This window comes from Euprymna scolopes, chromosome 14, assembly GCF_053919585.1.
Source record: "Euprymna scolopes isolate OS-2025 chromosome 14, ASM5391958v1, whole genome shotgun sequence".
Classification (NCBI taxonomy): domain Eukaryota; kingdom Metazoa; phylum Mollusca; class Cephalopoda; order Sepiida; family Sepiolidae; genus Euprymna; species Euprymna scolopes.
In genome coordinates this window covers 46483770-46510045 of record NC_136495.1, presented here as the reverse complement: position 1 = coordinate 46510045, position 26276 = coordinate 46483770, and the positions used below count along the sequence as shown (strand labels likewise).

At 34.2% G+C, this 26276-nt stretch overlaps 1 protein-coding gene across 1 annotated transcript in view; it reads left to right on the top strand.

Annotated features, from left to right (window-relative positions):
- The window catches only part of LOC145292970 (F-box only protein 47-like), a 75329-nt gene that overhangs the window by 31162 nt on the left and 17891 nt on the right, over window positions 1-26276 (top strand). The window contains exons 3-6 of the mRNA XM_080139204.1: window positions 6910-7077; window positions 13074-13150; window positions 20488-20674; window positions 25331-25501. Of these exons, the coding sequence (XP_079995330.1) occupies window positions 6910-7077; window positions 13074-13150; window positions 20488-20674; window positions 25331-25501 (603 nt within the window). The remainder of the gene's footprint in view (window positions 1-6909; window positions 7078-13073; window positions 13151-20487; window positions 20675-25330; window positions 25502-26276) is intronic.

Here is a 26276-nt window from a genome sequence, read left to right as displayed (position 1 = left end):
GCTCAGGGGAAATTGTGAGAAAAAGGTCTAGAAGACTTGCATACTGACCAGTAATATCGGGCGCACGGGTGGGTTCGTGAACAATTTCAGTGAGGTCATAGGCAATGGCAAAATCATGACAGAACCTCCCTTCATCATCTGTCTTATTTGAGTGGGTCAGCCATTCCACATTATGGACATTGAAGTCACCGCAAATGTGAATGGTAGCCGAAGGATGAGCAGACGGGATGAGGTCAATTTTCTCAGATATACTGTTAAGGACAGTAACCCCACTGTTGTGGGAGAGAGTGCAAATATGAATGCGGTGGTGTAAGCAAGTGCAACCCGGAAGCACATATAAGGTAAATTAGGGTCTTCTCTGGAGATATCTCTACCACATGGGAAGCCATCTTTAATGTAGGCGCATATTCCATGTCCATGGCGATCTTGAGGGTCAGATTTAGATATTAAGTTAGAGTATCCTTTTATTATGAACTCATCTAGGGAAGTAGTCGGCCCTATGCTAGTTTTGCTTAGAAAGAATAAGTCCGGTTTCGTCTCCTGTAATTGGGTTTCAACCTCTGGAAGGTTGGAACGTAGACCCTTAATGTTGGAGAAAGGGACATGGTAGTAGGAGTCTACATTGGAGGATGGGGTTCTAGGTTTATTCACGCCTAGATATAGCTCTTTTAAATATAAAGAAATACTGTTTATCCAGTTTAAATTGTAAGAACTGTAATTTTTTTCCATTAAATGAGGAATTTACAGTATCTTTTACGCCTGTCACAAGTGTGCATGCTATGTGCGTTGTGCAGCTCATGAGCCACTGTTGTATTTGGCTTATTTGACATGCCTGCACTGCACCAAGTGCCACACAGAAGTCTGGCGATGCCCTAGCAGTGTCAGAAACCGATCTTAAGAATGTGTGAAAAAAAATTGAATAATTTGATCTCCTATCTTTACAAGCTTATAACTACTTGAAAAATGTAATTCAAACCCTAATTTTTTTTTCAATTAAAGGAGCAAAGAACAAAATTTTATAAAATAACAGGTTTAATAGCAAATTATACAATATTTGTTTTTTCAAATCGGTTTTCTTTAAAAAAGATTTGAAGAAAATCAACAAAATTTTACTTACTTCGATTATAAAAAATCGATATAAATTCCAAAAAATCAATTACCTATAAAAAATGCTATTGAATGTGTAGTTCCATTCTTCATTGTTCAGAATTTATCCATATTTATATATTAAATTCCATCTCTTTTTTAATAAAAGAATTTTTTAAATGACTATTTGAAAAAGGTGCCATTACGCAAACATTTTTACGTTCTTATCAAAAAAACAGAAGTATCGGTTTGTTTAGAACTACGGATGGACAGAAGGCAGTAAAAACCACACGTTCGCATTAGCCTTGTGCATGAAGAAATATGTGTTCCCATAGTTTAAAAATAGTCAAATTTTACTTATAAGTTTTTGCCTTTAAAAAAACAGTCAAGGATTTTTCTTTTCTTTTTTCAAAGAAATACATAAATTTTTGATTTATTATATTTTAATTCTTCTTTATCGAGTGAAATTTTTTTTTTAAATATCTAAAAAAAAAAAATAATAATAAAACCTTGAATGAAATAGAAAAAATTGTCGTCAGCGTCCAATACTTACGGGACAATATAAGCAGATCATAGGCTTCCAATTAAAAAAAAAATCAACGTGGTTTTAAAAAAAAAAGGTTTTACACTTTGGATTTTACAGGTAAATTTCCAAAAAACACTTTTTTTGTTGTTTTGTTTTAATTTACAATATATTATTTATTGATCTTTTATCTTCAATCTGTGATATATAAAACTTTAGTGATTAAATTAATTATTAAAATTTTAATAAACATTTCAAAATGAAGGGGGATTAAAAAAAGACGTTTGTCTAAAATATTATGTTCTGTTTATTGGAAAGAGCATAAAATTTCAAACTGACCCTGAAAATACCGTAAAAATTTAATCAATAGAAAAATTTTGATAGATTTATAAAATTGAATAATTGAAAAAAAAATTAACTTGTAAAATTCAATTGATTTCATTACGTAAAAAAAAATGTCTGCATGAAGGCGCGCCGGTACTTTGTAAACACTGTTTTAAAAAAATTAAAAATAATATTTCTATTATTTTTTTTAGCAACTTTAATAGTTTATTTTGGAAGTATATTCCATAAAGAAAATAAAAACCCGCTTTTAAAAGAGAAATTACGAGTTTTTTTTTTTTTATTTTATTCGCAGTTTCGTGTTAAGGGTGTCAAAAATTCCCCCAAATTCTGATATGCCTAGTGATGCCCAAAACCAACTTCTTCTTTGTATGCATCAAAGACTCGATTATAAGCCATATAAATACGATTGGATGCTTCTTTTCTCTAAACGCTACTAACTACGCCATTCATGTACAACTATTTTCGAAGAAGCATTACATAGAATCTCCAGTATTTGCCATTAGACCAAGGGAAAGTATAATGTAAAATGCAAAATAAGAGTGATCTCCCTTAGACTTTGAAATCGCATTTTTAAAAATTGCTTTTGAAAAAACAATTTTTTTTCAACAACTTCTTTATTTTGAACTTTGTGCAAATTTTAAATTTTCTTTGGCCTTTTGGCTAAGAACAAAGTGTAGTATCCCTTTACTTAAAAATTCACCAAAAATCAGGAAATTAACCAATTTTGATGAAATATTTAGTTTTTATCAAATAATGATCACGAGATATAATGAATTCATTATTTGTTATTTGAATCTTAGTGGAAAATGCAGTATTTTGTTTGAATAATAAAAAAAACAAACCTTTACTAAAGTTATGGTTTCAGTAATAAAACTGAAATGAATGAATTTATTTATTTTTCTTTTGTATGAAAATAAAGCATCGTAACTTGTAACAAAAAAAAATAATTAATTATTACAGGAACAATTACGAAAAAAGCCTCTAAAGTCGTATTACCGAAATCGATATAACTCGAAGAAAAATTCATTTCTCAAACTAACGATATTATCATTTAATTAAACATTTTTTCACAAAAACTTATAATTGCAAAAAATATTTCCTCTTTTTTTAAGATTACACTTTTAGTGTAATTTTTATATGTATGATTCTAGTATTTTCTTTGGCTGAATGGGTAATCTTCAGCATAACATAATTTTTATATAATCTTGAAAAATAAAAAAATAAAAATTTAAATTTAAAAGCAGGAGCACACAAAAATTATTAAATTAGAAAAAGGTAAAAATTATACAAACGTTCACGATAAGAATGTGCAGATGCACTCCTAGTGGGGGGGGAGAAAAACGGTCGGTTTTGCACCCCTTCCTTCCCTTCAACCACCTAGCATCATTTTAGGATAACCTTTTGACTTTCTGACATTTTGGGTTTCTGTAGAAGTCATGCTAGACGACTTTTTGATTGTGCAAAGTCAGAATTTCTCACTTTTGGAGGCTATATAAGCTATTTTTTTTTTTTTTTTTTTTTTTGCAAACAAAGTGTTGTTGTTTTTTATTGAATTTCATATCTGAGAACTGTAGCAATTATCTCTGAAATAGTCCCAGAAAACTATGTTTATCTTTCAAGGGATTTTTAGAATGAATTTGTTTAACTTCAAAATTTAGCTGAAATTGTCAGTTTCCAAATGTCGCCATGAAAACATTTTTTATTATAACTTTCTTTTTCATGTGTAAAAATACGTTTTCCATTTGAAAATTAACTTTAGGCTTTCATTTTTCAAATACAATCAATAAGTAATTGAAAACCTACAAAAACATTATGATAAACCGGCTTTCAAAATTATCTCCCCTATTAGTTTCCACCATGAATGCACATACCTATTTTTTTTTTTTTTCTATTTAAAACATTTTCCATCAACAGCTGGTTAAATCTGTCGAGTTAATTAAAAAAAGAATGAATTTTTTTTATTATTTTTTATTACATTTTCACCCCCAAACAAGGCACATTGCCACTTTGGTGTAGGGGCAACAACTACTGGGGTACTATGTAAGGATTTGGGCAGCAAGATGTCGGTTCACATTACACTTGAACTTCTGCACGTCAGTACAGTTGGGGAAGCAGGGACCTGGAATGGAATTCCAGAGTCTAGCGGTTCTGGGAAAGAAACTACTGGAGTAGAAAGATCTTTTACATCTAGGGATCTCTACAGTGTGGGGGTGTGATTTAGCAGCCTGTCGGGTTTGTCAAGGATGTTCACGTTGTGGGCCCACAAGTGCTTGCAGTTCTTCACAGCATTCACCATTAAAATACTTGTAGAACAGGCAGAGGGATGCAACATTTCATCGATGGGACAGAGGCTGAAGCTTAGATGCCAGTTCAGGGCCTATCAGGTTTGCGACTCTCTTTTGAACCTTGTCTAGGAGCAAGAGACTAGTAGCAGATGCACCAGCCCAAATATGACAGTAATACTCCATACATGGGCGAATGGTGGCCTTATAGAGGTACAGGATACTTTCGGGTGTTAGTAGTTTTCTAGCACAGTAGAGAGAGCCCATCTTCCTTGCAACGGCCCTGGCAATGCTTTCAAGGTAATTGTTCCAACTCAAGTTACCTGTGAACATTAGGCCAAGGAGTTTGAAAGATGTACTCTCAGATAAAGAGTCGTTGGCCATTGCTATAGGTGGTAGAAAAGGTTTCTTGTAATTATTGAATGAAACTAGTTTAGTCTTGGCGGCATTGAACGTGACCATCCATTTTTGTCCCCATTCCACTACAGATTGGAGTCCTCCTCTAGTGTTTCTGCCATTTCTTTAGATATGTGTTCATTTGTTTTCCTGTCGTGCCTGTTATAGAGTGTGGTATCAGCATATATACCCATCTCAGAGGCAATTTTGTCAGAGAGGTCATTTATGAATATCAGTAACAATAGAGGTCCAAGGATAGGGGCACTCCTGCATTTATATCATATATGTACTCCCCACCACCCATTGCAGCATGGTTAGACATGGAGTCTGTTTATAGTAGAGAATCCAGAGGAGATAAGGTGTGTGAGGTTGGCCTCCTGAGACCGAAGAGAGTCATACTCCAATCTAATATTAAAGTGAAAGACTGTGCCAAATACCGACTGTGGTATAAAAAATTGAATAAATTTATTTTTAATGGTCTAGTAGTCTGAAACTAAAACAGATTTTTTAAAGTCTTGTAAGCTATAAACTGCTCTATTTACACCCACATTGTGTACACCTTTCTTATCTTTTATTCATTCATTTATTTATTCAAGTAGTGTCCTGCCTGGTACAAGCATTGACTCTCTATCTTTCTCCCTCAAGGCATTCATGAATTCATTGTTGCTCATCATTCAGAACCCCTATTCACGCTGTTTTCTCAAAGCTGTTTAATGTATTGCAATCGCTTTCTGTGCAGTTATCCAGATAGTAAGCTGCAGGTTTTTTCTCTCTGAGCAGTGCCCATACTGGACGATTGTTCTGACCATTGTACCTAAAGAAAATTTCTGCCCAGCATGAGATATGAAATCATGAACAGAATTATTCCTGAGGTGTTCGTTTACATTACATTTAAATTTCTACATGTTGATACAATCAGGGAGCAGAGAGAAAATTCCAAAAGCAAACAATCTTGGAAAAGATACTATTAGATTAGTAAATTTTCTGCCATCTGATGATCTCAACAGTGAAGGGTGGGGGGTACTACTAGTTGAGTTAATCGGAGGTATTTTTGTTGAGAGTAAATTTCGTCATAATCTATCCTTAGATGTGTATCTGATAGGCGAAATTGACTTTTAATGGTCCCATTCCCATTATACTCATATCAATATATTTTTTTTTTTTTTACATTTTTATTATTTTATTAATGATTTATTTTTGTATAACTACCCAGATTTAGGGTTAAGAAAAACCATGTGTTTTTATTTATTTTGTTTTTTTATGACTTAATATTACTATTTTGTTCCAACTGTTTAATTTTTAGGGACCATTAAAAGTCAATTTTATCCATTATATATTTGCCTTTAGTTTTTAACTGGCAGAAGTATTTGGTGCTGCCCATATATTATACAGAAATAAAACCAGTGTTGTATTATTTGGATTATTTGAACAACTGTTCTCATTTTGATGGCTATTCTCATAATGCTTCAACTGACGTAAGCTCTGACCTTGTTTCTAATTTTTCTAATTTAAAAAGATGCATTAAATATATGATTGGTCTTTTAAGTGTAATTAATGAAAAGGAAACCTAAAATGGAAGACTTGCGTTAATTCCGTTGCTAAAGTAGCTCGAAAAAATAGTTGGATCATTCTACCACTCCAAAAAGTATCTAACTCCAGATGCAATCCTCTGCATATATGAGACAGATTCAGGCAAAGATGGAATACTGCTGTTACATTTAAGGAGGTGCAACTCTGAACACTGTTTGTGCCAGTAAAAAAAAAAATGACTTTATAATCTAGTATGAATTGATCTAATCTTTTCCTTGCAAACAGCAGAGATGCTGCTAATATTTTTCTACTTTATCAATATCATGTCAACAAATTTCTATTGAGTTGACATTTCTGAACTTTTGAGATGAGGATTGGTTATTCGTATTATTTGGATTCATTGGACTACTGCTCAAGATAGAAGAAAGGTTGGAGGTTACATCGATTGAAAGATTGTGAAAATTACACTCAAGTTGAGAACAGTAGTCTGATGAATCCGAATAATATGAATCTATTGAGTTGTCCTGTTATCTTTCAATCCTTTCATAGTACTTTGCCATCAACTGAAAATCTCGCTAACCCTTTTTCTCTCAGTGGATTTTGGCCTTAGTAAGGGGTGAAATATTAGTATATATGTATATATATATATATATAATGCATGAAAAAATTATTTTCCTTTAATCTTTGTTAATGTTTATTGTTATTTTTGAATAAAACCATGAAGAAATCGTGTTGTGTTTATTTCAGTTGATGATTTGAGTATTTTAACAATTACTTCAAAAGTGATGAGAAATCTTGTTGAGGGATTTAAAACAACTCGACTGAAAGGAAGACATCTGCTTCCGAATCCATTTCATCATACACCAGTTACACATGTACAAAGACAACGTTATTTTGAGAAGTTTAAAAAATTAGGTAAGTTCAAAATTTTATTCATTTTTATAAATTACGCGTAACAAAAATATATATTTTAAGTATGAATATACTATATTTATTGTAGGAATTTAAAAAACATGTTGAAAATTAAATTTGAAAAATATTTTTTTATCAATTTAAATCCTCATCTCAATAATAAAGAGGAATGTGTATTATTCATTGTGTACATGTGTGTATATATATATATATATGTCTCCGCCTCGGAGATCCTGTGTTTTTCTTAGAAAGTCGCCCAATTTTATTTGGACATATTTTTTATTTATTTATTTATTATTTTTTAAAAACAGCAATCTACGGACACGCATGTTTCGGAGCCCTACTCCTCTTCAGCGTAGCTTGACTGTTGTTAGGATTCGAACCCCGGACCTTATGTATTTCAGTCCAGCACCCTAACCCATTATGCTATGATGCCACAGACAATTTACTGCTTAGTTTTTATCATTTATCTGTTTACGCAGTTTTGTTGTTGATTTTTTAAACGATATTAAAATTAACGTCTCCGCCTCGGAGATCCAGTGTTTTTCTTAGAAAGTCGCCCATTTTTTATTTGGACGTATTATTTATTTATTATTTTTTAAAAACAGTAATCTATGGACATGCATGTTTCGGAGCCCTACTCCTCTTCAGCATAGCTTGATTATATCAAAGTTGACACTTAGATTGTTACATATAAAAATTGAAACAATAACAAAGAATCACAATAGTTAAAATTTGTTTAATTGGTTAGGCGGATTCAAATTCACAAAGAAATTGGCTGGCGTCATGGTAACGAACCCCAACTTGATGTGCACCATCCTTAGGTGGGGAGTTTATGAAGAGCCGCACTAAATATGACCTTAACATTTAAAAATTGTGTGCACTACCGCTAGGTTGTTCGCATGACTATCATATTGTAGTCAGCTGGAAAGCAAGGAAACGGAACAGAGTTCCACAGGCATGCAGTTCTATTAAAGAAACTTTGTTCATGGAATCTATGTTTAGGTTTAGGCACAGATAAAGAGTGAGGGAAATTATTGATAGTGGTTTCAGCTAGACAAGTGTTTTTCGTGAAAGTTTGGCAAGGAAGGACCATAGACTGGAGCTCAGACAAACACTTGCCATGAAAATAAGAATAAAGCAGAGACTTACAACGTCTTTTTGTGGGAAAGAGGTTGCAGGGAAGAGAAAAAAGCATCCCCCATTAAACTTCAAAGTCTATTTTAAACTCTGTCAAGGCAGGATAAGGTGCTTCTAGCAGCTCCTGCCCAGATATGGCAACAGTACTCCATCCTTGAACGTACTTGGCTCTTATACAGGTAGAGAATTGCATCAGCAGTGAGATATCTGTTCGAGTGGTAGAATGATCCCACCATGTTTCTAGTGACCTTGGCAATGAATTTGATGTACGTGTTCCATCTCAGATCAGGAGCAAAGGTCAGACCCAGAAGTGGGTGGAAACATGGAGCCTCCCCAAGACGAGCCATTCATTTCAGTTGGTGCCAGACGAGGATCAGAGCATTGATGATGGAAAGATAGAAGTTTGGTTTTAGATGCATCAAAATTAATCAACTACCTTTTTTCCCATTACACCATGTGCTCAAGATCAGAGGATAGAGAATCAAAGAACTTTGTCATTTACTGCCTTTGAAGTGTTGCCATAGATGGTTGTGTCGTTAGCATAAATGTCTACAAATGATCTTAGGGTGTGATTTGGGAGATCATTGATGTAGATCAGGAAGAGAGTTGGACCCAGGATGAACCCCTGAGGGACTCCAGCATTAATAGTGTGAGTTTCTGATTTCTGCCCATTAACCACTACTCTTATGAACCTATCAGAGAGAAATGATTTAATAAATAAGATATTTACAGCTATACCATAGCTGGAGATCTTATAGAGTAGACCTTTATGCCACACCCTATCAAAGGCCTTTGATATGTTAAGAAAGAAAGCCTCTATCAAGAGATTCAGTAATTCTATTATATAACTGTTAACACATCTGCTGTAGATCTAACTGAAGGGAAACCATATTGCATGTCACTGAGGAGGTTATTTTTGCTGAGGTGGTTGACTACTTCTCTATTTAACACAGATTCCAGCAACTTACTTATGACGCACAGGAAACTTATTGGTCTGTACTAAGAGGGAAATGACTGATCACCTGAATTTTTAAATACAGGGCATACTGATGAGGTTTTCTAGGGTATTGAGAAACAATTCTCCTTAAGACAACACTGAAACAGCTTTGTAAGTATGGAAGCTAGTTCTGATTGACGCTTCTTCAGCATTATAATTGGAATGCTATCAGAGCCAGTTGCTTTACTGGAATTAAGGTTTTTGATTAGCTTGGCAACATCATGCACAGATATTTGTAAATCACATGAAGTATTTTCAGATACAGGAAAAAATATGGGGGGAGGGGGTTGAGCGGTCTTGATTGCATAGGGTAGAATTGAATTAGCTGCAAAGTTCTTGGCAAAGAGTTTGGCTTTGTTTGACGCTTACAAGATTACCTCAAGTCCATTGATGATGGTTGGGATAGAGCATGTTTCTGTTTAGAACCCTATTTGTTATTTGCCAGAATTAGTGGGAACCAAGCTGCTGCTCAGTTACTTTGGACTTGACGGACTTAGCATACAACTCTCTCGCATTCTTTTTTTACAGTGATTGCTGGCAGTCCTGAAGGCGGCTTTAGTCTCAGTACATCTATTGGGTTGGAAGCAATGGAAATAGTGATTTCTGTGTGCAATGGCAGCAGCACATTCTGGAAAGAACCACAGCTGACTGTTAGGTTTTTGCTGGAATTATTTTAGGGTATGAAGTGATCTACACCTACAATTAATCACTTCGTCAGGTCTGATACTATAGAAGACACATTCTTTTTAAATATGGAACGCAAGGGTATATCTGATATAAATGTCTGGAAGTTATCCCAGTCAGCCATAGAGTATTGATATACTGTACGATGGAGAGGTACATCTGAGGATTTATTACATTTTGTTTTTACCTTAACTGAGATAACCAAGTGGTTGGAAAATCTCAGTGGAGACAGAATGAGGGATGAACATAGCTCAGGGCAAGTTGTGAGAAAAAGGTCTACGAGATTTGCATACTGACCATCAGTGTCGGGCACATGGGTGGGTTCGTGAACAATCTGAGTTAGGTCATAAGCAATGGAGAAATCGTGACAGGACCTCCCCTCATCATCTGTCTTGTTTGGGTGAGCTATTTCACATTGTGAACATTGAAGATTCCCCTCTCACTAACTGAAAAAGAGAAAGAAATCAGTTGGCAAAGTTTATGTATGTAGTTCTTGTTTTCCTCGAGTCATTTCTGATTTGATTTGAATGGAAACTGCTTGATTCATCTCTGCATTCAACAAGATTAAAAAAAAAAAAAAACAGTAGTGGAATGGGGACAAAAATGGATGGTAACGTTCAATGCCACCAAGACAAAACTGGTTTCATTCAATAATTACAGGAAACCTTCTCTACCACCTATAGCAATGGCCAACAACTCTTTAGCTGAGAGTACGTCTTTCAAGCTCCTTGGCCTAACGTTCACAGGAAACATGAGCTGGAACAATTACATCGAGGGCATTGCCAGGGCCGCTGCGAGGAAGGTGGGCTCTCTCTACCGTGCTAGAAAACTTCTAACACCCGAAAGTATCCTGTACCTCTATAAGGCCACTATTCGCCCATGTATGGAGTATTGCTGTCATATTTGGGCCGGTGCATCGGCTACTAGTCTCTCTCTCCTTGACAGGGTTCAAAAGAGAGTCGCAAATCTGATAGGCCCTAAACTGGCATCAAAACTTCAGCCTCTGTCCCATCGTCGAAACGTTGCATCCCTCTGCCTGTTCTACAAGTATTATAATGGTGAATGCTCTGAAGAACTGCAAGCACTTGTGCCCCCACGACGTGAACACCCTCGACAGACCCGACAAGCTGCAAAATCCCACCCCCACACTGTAGAGATCCCTAGATGTAAAAGATCGTTCTACTCCAGTAGTTTCTTCCCCAGAACTGCTAGACTTTGGAATTCCATTCCAGGTCACTGCTTCCCCAACTGTACTGACATGCATAAGTTCAAGTGCAACGTGAACCAACATCTCGCTGCCCTAATCCCTACATAGTGCCCCAGTAGATGTTTCCCCTGATAGTAGCCCCCTACACCAAAGTGGCAATGTGCCTTGTTTGGGGTGAAAATATAATTTAAAAAAAAAAAAAAAAAAAATCATTGAGTTGGACTACTGTGTCATTTTTATCGATACAAGGTGCAGGTTGGGGGGGGGGGTAGAATTGTCGGGTCGTTTTTATGCTATATTTTAAATCAGCATGTGAGTAAAATGGATATGTTCATTGGACCAAAAACTATTATACATTTAATAAAACACAATCAAATAAAATAAAATACTAATTAAAAAGTGAAATCTATAAGAATCTGTAAGAGAGTATATAATTACATAGGCTATGACCTTGACCTTTGTCCTTAACCTTGAAAAATGATGTGCACCATCCTTACATGGGGGATCATCATCATCATCCTAGGTTTGGTCATGATCGATCCAGTGGTGTGGGCTGTAGGAGAGTTGTATACACACACACAAACGCTAGTACTTTATATTAGGTCGGAGCAAAAATACTTTCGTTTTTTTGACGCTCAACTTCAAGTCGAAAAACGACATTATTTTTGCACCAACCTAATATATATATATATATATATATATATATATATATATATATATATATGTCTTTGTCTATCACACAAAGTTAGCAAGTAAAAATTTTCAGACAAATCCATTTACAGTATGTAGGGTAATTGAGAAATAAAATCTATTTCTAATTTTCTTCTTTTTTTCATTTTTAAAACCTTCAAGTTTTCTTTGTTTCTTATTTAAAAAAATAATAAACTTCACTAATTCAAACGAATATATGAATGTTCCTATAAACATTGGCAAAGGATAATTTTTTTCCCCATTTTTGACAGGGTGTACAATCATCTAAGTATGAATTATTTATAAATTGATTATAAATCTATTTTCTTTTTTAAAAAAATGTAAAAAAAAAAAAGAGATTGCTTAAAATTAAATAATTAAAGATAAATATAAAAAATGTTTTTCATATGAATGGTATATATTTATTGTAAGAAATTTTGTTTTCTTGGAGAAAAATCGTTATTTACCGATTCTTCTCATCCCAGCTGATTGTAATGGAACCATGTTTACTTTTCATTTGTTAAATAGGTATAATTTAGTGCACATCTCATCAAAAGAAAGCTTTGATGTAACACCTGTAGAGACTGTTGCTTCCAGTAATGTAGACTTTCTCTTCTTCTTTTATCAGGGCATTGGTTAAGGTTATTTAAGATACAGGATGTCATTGACTTCAACATTGACCATGTTGTAAGTCTCTACAATGAATAGAACAAAAGTTATCACCAAAAAGTGTGAAATACATTTTTCCCATGACCTTGACTTTCGACTCAGATATCCCAAAATTAAATCAGTTCTAAGTTAAACCAAGTTTGGTGACAATTAGTCCAACCATATGAAAGGTTATCTGTACACAAACAAATAAACATGACAAAAATATTCAATCAAAAACATAAACCTGTTGATGGAGGTAACAATAATAAATGTGGTTTATCTGAGCACTATACTGCAGTTTAATGGATTATCCAATCATTAGAAATATATTTATAAAATCCTGAACACCCCCACATATCCAAGATAAGTTCAAAACAAGATAGAAAGCAGGCTTGATCGTTTTTTTGTTGTTGAAACAATTCTTTAGACTTCACAACTATGTGGTCAAGATTAGGATTACAATATCAGATAGAGAAAAGACAAAAGAAATAACAAAAATAAAAAGGATTCCAATTGCAATTCTTAATTTTTCCTTGAAAGAAGATATTTTTCACAAAATATTGAAAAGCGCAAATAACAATTAACATGTGGATTATTTTTATCGTTTTTTTTTTGTCTCTTGTGTTTCAGGCCTGTTGATGAAGAGATCAACTTGTTTATATGCAACGAAAGATCGATTGAAGTTTATAAATGATTTTCTATTGAAGGTATTTTTTTTTTACAACTGTTATATTTTTTAGTTTTCAGACTTTGATCAGTTTATATTCCAAAATAAAAACATTTTAAAATGGATAGGGTCAGAACAAATAAAAAAAAAACATTTGTAAGTTCTTTATGAAAAATGTCTCTTCTGTGAGAAAGAGGAAGCAGTGAGGTGAAATGATCATTGCCCACAAAATTTCACAGCCAGTTTTGCACTCTGTCAAGGCAGGAGAGGATGCTCTTCGGAGTTCAGCTCCAGATGTAGCAACAATACTCCATTTTAAGGCATATCTGACTCTTGACTGAGATACTTTCTGGAGTAGTAGAATGACTCTGCCATTTTGTCAATGATTTTGGCAATTGATCTGATGTAGGTCTTCCACTTAAGGTCAGAAGTAAGTCAATCATAGAAGTTTGTCGAAGCAGGGTGTTTCTTCAAGGTGAGAGCCATTCATTTCAACAGGGTCAAAATGGAGATGTGAGCATTTGTGGTGAAACGATAGAAGTTTAGTTTTGGATGTATAAAGTTAACTAGCCAGCTTTTATTCCATTTGTACCACACGCTCCAGATCAGAGAAGAGAGAATCTAAAAGAATCTAATTTTTATCAGTCTTTCAGGTGTTGCTCTAAATGGTAGTATCGTCTGCATAGCTGTCAACAAATGAACGAAGAATGTGTTTTGGGAGGTCGTTGATAAAGATCAGGAAGAGAGTTAGGTCAAGGATGGGCAAAGTGTCAATTTTTATGCTAAATATGTATCCACAAGTAGACTATTAGCTGAGTAAAATTGCTGACTCGTTATGAACCACAGCGTTATGTTGCAAGTGAAACAATCGCATTTGCAAGTGATTTTTTTCAAGTGGCGACTACAAATAATTAAACGCTTTTAGAGGTTGTGTTTATTTTATAGTGTTGCATTTTTTAATTTCAATAAATATTTGCATTTCTCTCATTCCAGATAATTTGTATATTCTATTAAAGATTTTTATTTATAAGTTATAGCTGACATTTATTTTGGCAAAAAGAAATTAACAAACAATTTAAAATCTATATATCTATAAAAATGAAATTGTTTGTGTGAGTGGGTGTACATTTCCCTACCAAACTACTCTGTCAATTTTCGGTCTACAGACTCGAGATTTAACATAACAGATATTGAGATTTAGGAAAATCTTTTTAATTGGTTTTCGGCTAGAAATTTGGCTGTCAAGGGATCAAAGTTCAACAATTTGACCTTTGAAAACTCTACCAAACTTCTGACAATTTTGAGTCTGAACACTTGAAATTTTGGCTGTAGGTGCTTTGGACATGGATCAAACTCTTTAACTTGATTTGACTTCAAAACAGTAAATGTTAAGGGGTCAAAATTGGGGTCAAAGTTTTAAAAAATTTTACGTCTCCGCCAATTTTTGGCCTAAACATTTGAAATTTTACATAAAGTGTATTCAGGCATGGGGTAAGCATTTTAATCAGTTTTTGGCGGAAAATTTGGCTGCCAAGATGTCAAAGTTGAAAGAGTTGACCGTTGCAGTTTCTAGCAAACTATTCAGCCAATTTTGTGTCTAAACATTTGAAATTTTACATAAAGGGTATTCACACATGCAGCAAGCTTTTTGATCGGTTTTGGGGCGAAAATTTGGCTGCCAAAGTTGAAAGAGTTGACCTTTGCAGACTCTACCAAACTCCTCCGCCAATTTTGGGTTTAAACACTTGAAATTTTAGATTTAGGTTACCTGGACATGGGTCAAACTTTTTAATATATATATACATATGCACATAAAGTTATGAACAGTACATAGGGCCCGAGCAAAGCCAGGCTGAACTGCTAGTATTCAATTATTAATGAAGCAACACAAACAAATGTTTATCAAAATATAAATTACGAATTTAATCTATTTCTAAATTTAGATTATTCTTAAAATGATTTGCATAAACAATTTGTACCTAATGTTGTTATAAAAATAATGACTACTTGAAGCACTTGATTTTAAAAATTCATTTCAACACAGAATTTGTAGTTTATTTTAACATAGATAATAATTTGTGACTTATTTTCAGATAGAAAATATTTTTGAAGCATAGAAAACTCTCAATGATAAGCATGTCAAAACATGACCTTTGCCTTTTTATGTTGCATGAGTTCAAACTTGGACAGTATGTCTCTGAAACTTCTGCCAATATTGATGAAGCATGGGTAGAAAGATCCACATGCAATCAGACAGTACGAAGGTAGTTCCAAAAATTCTGTAATGGAGATGAGTCTTGAAGATGAAGAAAATAGAGGACTTGTGTAATCTTAATATCTTGTAAGCAATTGTTGAGTAAAATCCTTATCGAAGTATCAAAACAAGTCTCAGATATTTGCTGTCAGCACTGCAACAGTTTCACATTATTTACAGAGTATTGGACATATGAAAAAGCTCAATAAATGAGTTCCTTGTGAACTCAAGGAGTATCAAAACTTATGCGATTTAAAATGTGTTTGATGCTCTGTTTGCTTAGCACCAATGATTCCTTTCTTGACAATAGTCACTTGTGATGAAAAGTGGATTCTGTTGCAAGGGGCCAAATTAGTTAAGTGCTGATCGACCATACAACTAAGAAGGTAGATAGAGGCAAAAACGACAAATGGCAAAGAACAAATGCAGATGAACCATTATAAAAGAAATTTTGTATTTATTTCACCATAAATACATGAGAAAAAAAAGGATAGCAGAACTGGAGAAAGTCAATTGATAAAGATTTTAGAAATAGGATGGTTGAAGAACAGAAAATGTTGTGCATGGACAGCAGTGGAGACTGGATGGACAGATATGCAGGGTACTGGATAACTGGAAAGACATTGATGTGGCTTTCCTGAGGTGTAATAAGATGCCTCAGGTAGGTCCAGTCCATGTGGGTGCGGCCAAGGGTTGGATTGACAGGAACAGAGATTGCGGAAAGAGCTGGATCCTAGAGTTGACATTCACTAGAACAGAGGGCCAGATACTGACAGGCATTGGATTAGGGTGCTGAAGGCTATAGGCAGAAACCACAGGAAGGAGATAGTTGGAACAGCTGGTGCAGAAAAGAGCTGGAACAGTTGTTGGAGGGAGCCGCTGAAAGTTGCTTGAGCATGGAGTGCCAGGGCTGGAGCAGCAGGAGTGAGCTGGAAGCTGCAGGAGTGATTTAGTTAGGAACTTTAGGTGATTTAGTGGACATGCCTGGGTCACAATGAATTTACTATAATTAATTAAAGACTGAATTTGTTGTAGTCAAAAATATTTGCAATGTTGTTTTATAGGATTTAGATAGTTTTTAGTCAACAATTAGATGCTGATATTTTGACTGGGTGTGAAGAAGTTGTTCCATGTTTGTTTTTAAGTTCAATGTTTTTTTGTTTTTTTTAACCTAGTTTAATGCTTGCATGCTTTTGCAAATAGTGGAAATATGTTTATTTGAATGTAATATTTTAACATAAACAAATGGAGAGGTAAACCTGACTTAAACCAGCACAAGATTATGGTGTCTGGTGATCTTCAGTAGGTGTTTGTCACTACTACTTTCTGGAAAACAATCAGAGCATTACTATTACTGTTGATATTTAATGCAATCAACTCTCTGATATGCATACTCATTTGCAACAAAGAAGACCTGCATTGATGAATTGACATGGTCCAATTCAGTTCCACAATAATGCACGGCCACATGTTGTAAGAATGACTTTGAAGAAACTCACAGGCTTGGGATACGAGAGTTTATCACATCCTCCATATTCTCCAGATCTTCATCTTCTGATTATCATTTTTAAAAGCATTTAAGCACATTTTTAAATGGTAAAACTTTCCGGTTTAAAAAAGTGGAATCAACTTTCAAAGATTGTGTTGCATTACAGCCAATGATGTTTTACCAACAAGGAATAAATAATCTCGTAGATCAATGGCAGAGATGCATAACTGTTTTTGACTCACATTTTTATTAATTTGGACTAATTTTTACTGTTAATTTTTCATGAATAAATGTATATTTCTGAACTCGTCCATTGTTTTTGTAATGACTTAATATATTAACTTTACTAGCTATACTTGCCGGACATGTCTGGGATTTTTTTTTTTTTTTTCTTTCATTTTGTTTCGGTTTTCTTCTTTTTTTTTTTTAACTGTACCACTTATTTTTAAAAAATCATAAAGTTACATTGAATGATTACGTTACTATTTAGTCATTAAATCATTAATCAAACCAAATGTTATAAAACTATAACTAATTATTGTTAATGTACTGTTTTAATCTCTATTTTTTAAAAATGATTGGATGTCAATAGCTTCCAAAATTTCAATCTTTAATAAAATGAGGATTAGCTAAAAATTCTAAAGCCAGTTAAAGTGACTTTCTATTCAATAGTTTAAATGTTTCTAAATTCATTTCAAATTTCCAAGTCATATAATTTCTTCTTTTTTTTTCTTTTTTTTTTCTTTTCTATTATTAACAAAAGATTTTGCTGGTTTATTTACAAATAACCAGAAATGCATTGTGGTGGATTTTTAAATAGGATTTTTTAAAATTTCATTTTATTGGTCCCCCGAAAAAGGAGGGATTAGACCTACGAGGGGCGTGCAATAAATAATGCCCCTGACCTACTTCCCATAGCAGTAGAGCAACGAAACTTGGCACAGTTATTAGTCTTTCTCTACATAGGAACCACCCAGAGTTATGCATTTCTCCCATCGTTTGATGCAGCTCTGGAGACCGTTTTTGTAGAACACCCCAGGTTGGTCCTCCAACCACAACATGACTTCAGAAATCAAGGCTGCATCATCTGGGAAACTCTTTCCTTTCAAAAACAACTCCATGGCTGGGAAGAGGTGAAAGTCAGAAGGTGCAAGGTCAGGAGAGTAGGGAGGATGGGGCAGGATTTCATAACCACATGCTTCTGATCTGACGACATGCGAGTTGTGAACCGAAGCATTGTCCTGCAGGAGGAGGGTATCTTTACTGATCTTGCCCTGTCTCTTGATTTTGATAGCTTCGCTTAATTTCCTCAAAAGTGAAGCATAATAGGCTCCTATAATTGTGGTATGCTTTGCCAGGAAATCTGTCATCACTACTCTGTCCTGGTCCCAGAAAACTGTGAGCATGACCTTGCCAACAGAGGGCTGCATCCTTGCCTTTGGAGGTGGTGAGTCCAAGTGCTTCTACTGCATTGACTGGGCGTTGGTCTCTGGATCATAGTGATGAACCCAGGTTTCTTCCTGTGTAATCAGTCTTTTGAAAAACTTTGACTCATCTTCTTGGCACATCTCCAAATTCATCCTCGAGCACTCAACGCGTTCTCGCTTCTGGAATGGTGTGAGCAACTTGGGAATCCATCTGGCAGACACCTTATGCATATGCAAATGGTTATGAATGATAGTTTCCACGGACCCTGTACTAATTTTGACATCTTGTGCTATTTGGCAAATAGTAATGCGCCGATCTTCCAAAATGGCAGCTTCAACTTGACGGACAGGTGCCTCATTAATGGCAGAAGGGGGGCGACCAGGTGTGGGAGCTGTTTCCACAGACTTCCAGCCATGTTTGAATTCACAATGCCAGCGTTTTACAAGGTCATATGATGAGGCATTATTACCATAAGTTTCTTTCATTTCATCAAAAGTCTCCTGTGGTGTGTGTCCTTTCAAATACAAAAACCAGATCACTGCTCGACATGCAACAAGCTCCATTTCACACCTGACTCAGTTGAAACACCTGTAAAACAGAAACCACAATTAGTTCAGAGCTGTAATTTGCCACATAACCTGTAGAGATATAAATCATTGCACATGCAAAATTTCAGCTAGATCAGACAACTGGAAGTGGGTCAGGGGCATTACTTATTGCACACCCCTCGTAGTAATTCACTCCCATTTGTTCGTTTACACTTTTCTCAATAACCATGCCTTGGATTTTTTTATGAAATTTTGCACAAACATGAGTCATGGTGAAAGTAATTTTTTGCCAGAACAGATTTTCCAGGATAAATCTGGTTGTCCCCATAGTTTTATGCAGAACCTTTTAAATCTAATTTTTCACGTCAATCACAGACATAACTTGGCTTACTGCAATTAACACTCCCAACATACAGCTTTATCATGATCGACATGCCCAATGTCAAAGTCATCATTTCCTTCAATGACAAACTTACAGCATTCAGTCCAAGGATTCCACCTGTGTGTGGCAAGTTTTCCTTCTTTTATCGCTTCATCACAATCATAACCTAAATGCTTCTTGGACCCTTCAGTGTATCATGGCAATGTGCACCAAAGAATACAAACTCTCTTTACATTTTTTTTTTTTTTTATTTATTTTTTTATTACATTTTCACCCCAAACAATGCACATTGCCACTTTGGTGTAGGGGACTACTATCAGAGACAAAAGCTACTGGGGTACTATGTAGGGAGTTGGGCAGCAAGATGTCGGTTCACATTACACTTGAACTTCTGCATGTCAGTACTGTTGGGGAAACAGGGACCCAGAATGGAATTCCAAAGTCTAGCGGTTCTGGGGAAAAAAATACTGGAGTAGAAAGCTCTCTTACATCTAGGGATCTCTACTGTGTAGGAGTGGGATTTAGCTGCTTGTCGGGTTTGTCGAGCGTATTTATATCGTGGGGGGCACAGGTGCTTGCAGTTCATCAGAGCATTCACCATTCAAATACTTGTAGAACAGGCAAAGGGATGCAACATTTCGTCGGTGAGACAGAGGCTGAAGCTTAGATGACAGTTCAGGACCTATCAGGTTGGAGACTCTCTTTTGGACCTTGTCTAGGAGCAAGAGACTCGTAGTAGATGCCCAAATATGACAACAATCGCACAAGGTGTGCTTCACCTTCACAGTATTCACCTTCATTGACATAGCAGTCCTCTTCTATAACTTGGTCATTCTCAAAACTCTCTTTCCAGACTTATTGACTCATGGAGGGGGACCCTGCATGCTTGGCTTGTTCTATTGCTTTTTTTATTTGTATAAATATTAATGTGTTTCACTGATTAAAATATTGTATATTCCATTAAAAACCTATTTTTAATGATTTATTACTGACATTTATTTTGCCGAGAAAAGATTGATAATAAATAACTGAAAAAATTCAGTTCCAACGAATAAATAATGCAAGGCTAACAAAAAATATGTTTAAACTATAAATCACAAAATTACTGTAACTTTGGCAATTTAATTCAACTAAAAAGCTTTGTTATTTTCGTTTTAATATTTGTTTTATTAATTTTGATAAAGTGGTGCTTTAAACAGAATGCAGTACACTAATTATAAATATTGTGTAATTTACAATTAATTTGTTTTGAAATGCTGTGTTTCTCTGATTCTAGATAATGTGTACAAATACGAAAACCTGTAAAAACCCTTCAAATTGTATTGCATTAGTTTGCTTTGGCAAATTCTTGCACACGGTAATTGCTGGTTGGGATGACTCTGAATGTCAACGAGCGTTTGAATCGATTTGTCAGCACACAGGAGCCATGAAGAATATTCAGACAATACTAAACTCAAAACATGGTAAGTCTCGTTTGTTAACATGGCCAAATTTACATATTTGCATATAAAAAACTGAAGCCACAGCTACAAATTTTAAATGTTTTACTACATTATTTTCTTATTTAAAATTATTAAATAACTATTCTTCAATAAGTATATTTTGAAGATTTTGCACCTACACAAAAAATGAAATTCTACATTTTTTTAGGCGATTACATGTAAACTGGAACATTTGACATAATAATGGTCTGAGACACCAAGGTTCAATCCTATGTCAAGTCATACCAAAGACTTGAAAAATTCTTTTATTAAACATTCAGCATTATAAGGTGAAGGATTAGGAGAAGTGGAGTAATTCTAGGAAAAGAGTGGCTCCTCCCCTACATCTAAAAAGGGAGCATTTGGATTACCCTCAATTATGACCACCACTTTTTTTTTTATATGTAAACCGACAAACATCTGCGAAATAATAATTCAAATCAAACAACATATTCTCACTTTATAGTAGAGAATCATTTTCTTATGTAAATTTAGCCTAGAATGATCATCCACTTCCTGACCAGCAAGCTTAATGATCACTCACTAATTTTATCTTGCTTTTTATTTGCTTTTAAAATAGTGCACATATGCAGACATAATAATATGTAATAATAAGGAATGCTCTTCTCCCTGAATTTTTTAATTTAATTTCTACTGTTAATATCTTTTAATTTAAGAAATTCTTGAATATGGATAGATTTTCTTTCAGTTATAAATATAGATAAAAAAATCACTAAGTGTTCATTTTTTACACTGAAGTGTTCACCACCACCATCATTTTTGTTCTATGAAACTAATTTATTTTTAACTCAACACTAATCTGCATGTTTTAAAAAATATTTTAAATTGTCAAAAACATATGATTTTTATTCTAAAGAGTACTGAGCAGTTATTTTTTTTTTAATTCAATCTTTGATTAAATTGGTTATGAATAATTTGAGAATGTCTCCAATTTCTTTTACCAATATCTGTCTTCATTTTGTTTTTAAACAAAAATATGGGAATAGTATTTCTTAAAGAATATGTTTGTTGATTAAAGAAATATGATATTAAATATTTGTTATTGTTCTCCTCCCATTTTATTCTCATATAAGTTTCCCATTGGTGCAACTATTTCTATTACATTTTGATCCTCTAACAATACAAAGTATACACAAACATAAGTACAGACTGGCTTCCCTGAAAAATTGTCTCAGCTTTCAAGAACTTTGAAAAAAGTAACATGCAAAATTATCTTTCCATTCTTCAATAAAATCTTTGAATCATTAATCAATCTAGTGATAATCCATTATTTTTAAAATGCTAAAATTCTTTATGACCAACAGATTTGGGCAATCCAATTCTAATGTGGATATCTTAACCGTCATTTCTGAATGCATATACCATACATTGGTGAAGCTAGATCAGTAGAACTTGATATATCTAAAGCCTCTGACAGATTTAGCAGGAAGGTCTTCCCAGGAAAATTAATTTGTATGGTATTACTGGCTGAATATTTTATATAATCAGATGCTTAGCTAAAAGAAGGATCTAGGTCATTCTTGATAGCTGTTACATCCAAACAGCATCAAATTAATGTAGGTGTGCCTCAGAGGTCAATACGTGGATCTTTATTATTCTTGATCTTTATAAACGACCTCCATGATGCAATTATGCCTGAAATAGGTAAATTCGTTGATGACATCACACTTTATTCTCAACCTGTAGACTAATCAAACATGCATATATTAAATGCATTGACTGAATTCTTAGAAAATAACTGCCAGACTGTCGTAAAATGGGACCAAAAAATGTTACAAAGATAAAGCTCCTTTTAGTTTCTGAATTTTTGAGATGAGGATTGGTTATTCCTATTATTTGGATTCTTTGGACTACTGTTCTCATCTTGAGTGTCATTTTCACAATATTCGAAATTGTTCGAACATGTTTTTCTCACATATACACATCCACATGTATGCACGCACATACGCACACACACGCACGCATATACACATCCTTATACACGCACACACACATGTATGTACACATACGTGCACAAGTACGCACACATGCGAAACGTCACTTCCCCTGAAAGGAATTCTAGACATGCGCAATCAGAACACTCACCCCGATATAAAAGTCCACAACACTATTCAACTTCCTCTTTCTTCCCTTTTTGCCTAGTTGACGAAATCAGGCAAGTTCAGCGTCCATAGCTCTTGGTTTGAAGACTTTTCTACGTGGACGACTACTATCATGAACGCACGGTTTTGCTGAGGCAAACACTCCCTTTCTATTTTCCTTTCTACGTGTGGGACGACCATTTTTCGTCCTCGACTTCATCTCTTTCTTTTCCATGCATGTAGTCGTCAACGCCTGAATGAACATGTGTTACACGTAAACCATTTTATTTTTGACATAAAATAAACAACATGTTTATTTTATCCAGCAATTGAGTTTTTGTTTCCTTCATTCCATTCGTTTCATTATTTTTTTTTTTTGTAGCGAGTTAGGGTATTTATATCCTGGTCCACAACAAAATTCCATGCAAATTTCCAAGTTTGACAAAGATTCCAACGCTTGATAAGATACATGTGAAGAAGGTTGGAGGTTATATCGACTGTAACATTGTGAAAATGACACTCAAGATGAGAACAATGTGCCAAAGAATACAAATAATACGAAAGCTTCTCTCTTTTAATGATTAGAAGAAACCTTTCTAGCAAAAGAATCGCTCTGGCTGACAGCATCGTTCCAGAGAGCTCAATGTTAAAACTCCTCAGCCTAACATTCATGGCAACATGAATTGGAATAGATATATAGAAAATACTGCAAAGTCTGCTGCAAGAAAGTTAAAATTTTATCTGCTGGGATATAAAAATTCTTTCATCTGTCAGTAGTCTATATCCTATAAAGCCACCATCTACTCATGCATGAAGAATTGTGCTGATGCACTAGCTTCTCCATTTTGGACAGAGGGCAAAAAAGAGTCTCCAACCTAATAGTTCCCACACTGTCTACCAAGCTGCAGTCCCTGTCCTATCACCACAATGCTGCATCCCTGTGCTTGTTTTACAAGTACTTCATGAAATATGCTCTGAATAAAGTTACTACATTTGTACCCACTTAACGAAAATACTCCCGGTCAACCAGACTAGTAGTAAAACTCACTCCTTCATGGTAGAGGTCTTGAGATTTTAAAAAAAAACCCAACTTTCTACTCAAATTGCTTCTTTCCTTGGATAGCTTGTCTTTTGAATTCACTTCCTATTTTTTGTTTCCCTAATTGTACCAATTGGCAGAAATTTAAATGTAATGTGAACAAATATCTTGCTGCATAATTCAACACTTAGAATGCCCATATAAGTTTGGCTCCTAATCATTGTAGTCCCTTGCCTTCAGTAGCAACTTGTTTGGTGTGAATAAAAGCAATAAAATATATATATATATATATATATATATATATATATATATATATATATATATAAATTTCTGATCAAAATAAACTTCACAATAAAATATATCTTTGTAATGAATCAGGGTCAGTATATCATTTAATTGTAAATTTTACATGTAGAAGTTAAGAAGAACGCAGTCTTTGCGGTAGAACAAAAACATATTGAGAGGCTGATTTGACACACAAATTACATTTTTATAAATATAAAAACTAGTGGAATATAATTTTGTTTTCTGGTATTGGTGTGATTGCAAGATTCAGGGGTGAATGAATAAAGTTCAGATAGTTCCTGTTGTTAATAACCAGCAAAGTGTTACTGCTGTAGATCAAGAGAAAAGTCTATAATCTATCAGGCATGTGTGTGCAGTGTAATAATTAGGGCTATGACAACAGCATATTCTTTTCATAGTTTTGATTCACGCATGTGTATCCGTTGATATCTTGTATGCTTTTATATAGAGTGATGTGGTTCTCGGTTGATTAACTGTGCCTTTATTGGATATATACTCGAGAGTCAAAACAATGATAAGAACATGGTGTTGTCATAGCTCTAGTAATGATGTATAAAAATGAAATCTGACCAATGACAATTGAAAATGGGTGTTGCATGGATACTCTTAAGCAAACAACTAACATAACTTCTGCCTAGGTTTTCCAGTTTCTAATTCTCATGATACAAGCTGCAATCTAAGGATCACTTGTTTGAATTCTGCTGGCCACTTTGTCTATAATATATCCTGTTTATGACATACCGCTGCACAATATATTTTTAACTAATATCTACGAGCTGACTAATATCCAACAATATATTAAGGAGTAATCCAGATAAAATAAAAAATAAATACACTTTTTTTTTAAATCTGAGTTTTCATATAGAGATAAAATTAATTTATAAAAAGTACATTTTGTTAGATCTGAAAAAATAATTTATAAAAAGTACATTTTGTTAGATCTGACAAATGAGAGATATAATTCTAAAAGAAGATAAGCTAATATCCCATTATATATTAATAGACATTTTAATTATGCTATATTTTCCGTTTACGGAAATAGTGTATATTTTGTGTTATGTTTCAAGGGAAATATCTTCTGAATATTCAAAGCCAACAACTAGAGCTAGTATTTTAACTTTTGTTTTGTTTGAATTTTTAATAAATATATTAATTTTCAATATTAAATTTTATTCTTTTCATATTTTCTAGGAATGCATAACAAGATGGAAATTGAGATCCGGTTATTTTTTCGTCAGGTTTTCTTGGATTATTGTGAAAATGTCCATACAAAATCTTTTTGGTTGACGTGTATATTCAGATCCTGGCCCATGGTACATCAAGCCAAGTTGTTATATTTACTCTATGGACCCGTAACTGAGAGTAAGTATAAACCTATAAAATGGAAAAGGAACAAAAAAAAAAAATTAGTAGTGTTAAACCGTCCTCTTGTCGATACACCACACGAAAGCTTTTTTTTTTTTTTCCTTTCTTTTCCCACCTTGCAACAAATCCCTGTGTATTCGATATTTTCTTCCACCGTTCGCTCTCGTTCCAAGCTGTCCAACAAAAAACTCCATTCAACCTCTGCTTTAGAATTCATCCCATTAAATAGTTACCAATTGTGTACATATGCAAATTAATGGCATACGTTCACCAATGAGTGACCTACAAAATTATGCTTGTCTTTTCTTTTCTACATTTTCTGTTGGCGTTTTACAGGCTAAGCAAACAGGAGGTCGTTTGTGAGATTGATTTCTATTACAAAAGCTTGAGAATTTTTAATTAATTTTTAATTAGAACTAGTAAAATAATCTATACTATTATTAAAACTTTGGTCCAATAACAGTTTAGTAGACTCAAAACAAAGTGGTTTGCCAAGGGCACAAAGAAAGATAATTAAATTAATTTTATTGTGAACATAGTCTGTATTATTTAGATTATTCAGACTCCTGTTCTCATCTTGGATGTTATTTTTACAATGTTTCAGCTAATGTAACCTCCAACCTCTTCAGGTGCATCATGTTGAAATCTCAAATCTGTATGGAATTTCAAATGGAACGCTTTATTTAATTCATGAGAGTAGCTAGCTTTCATTTCATCAGCCATGACTGGGAAGAAATCTTTAGTACAGGGTGGAATGATAAAATTGTCGCCC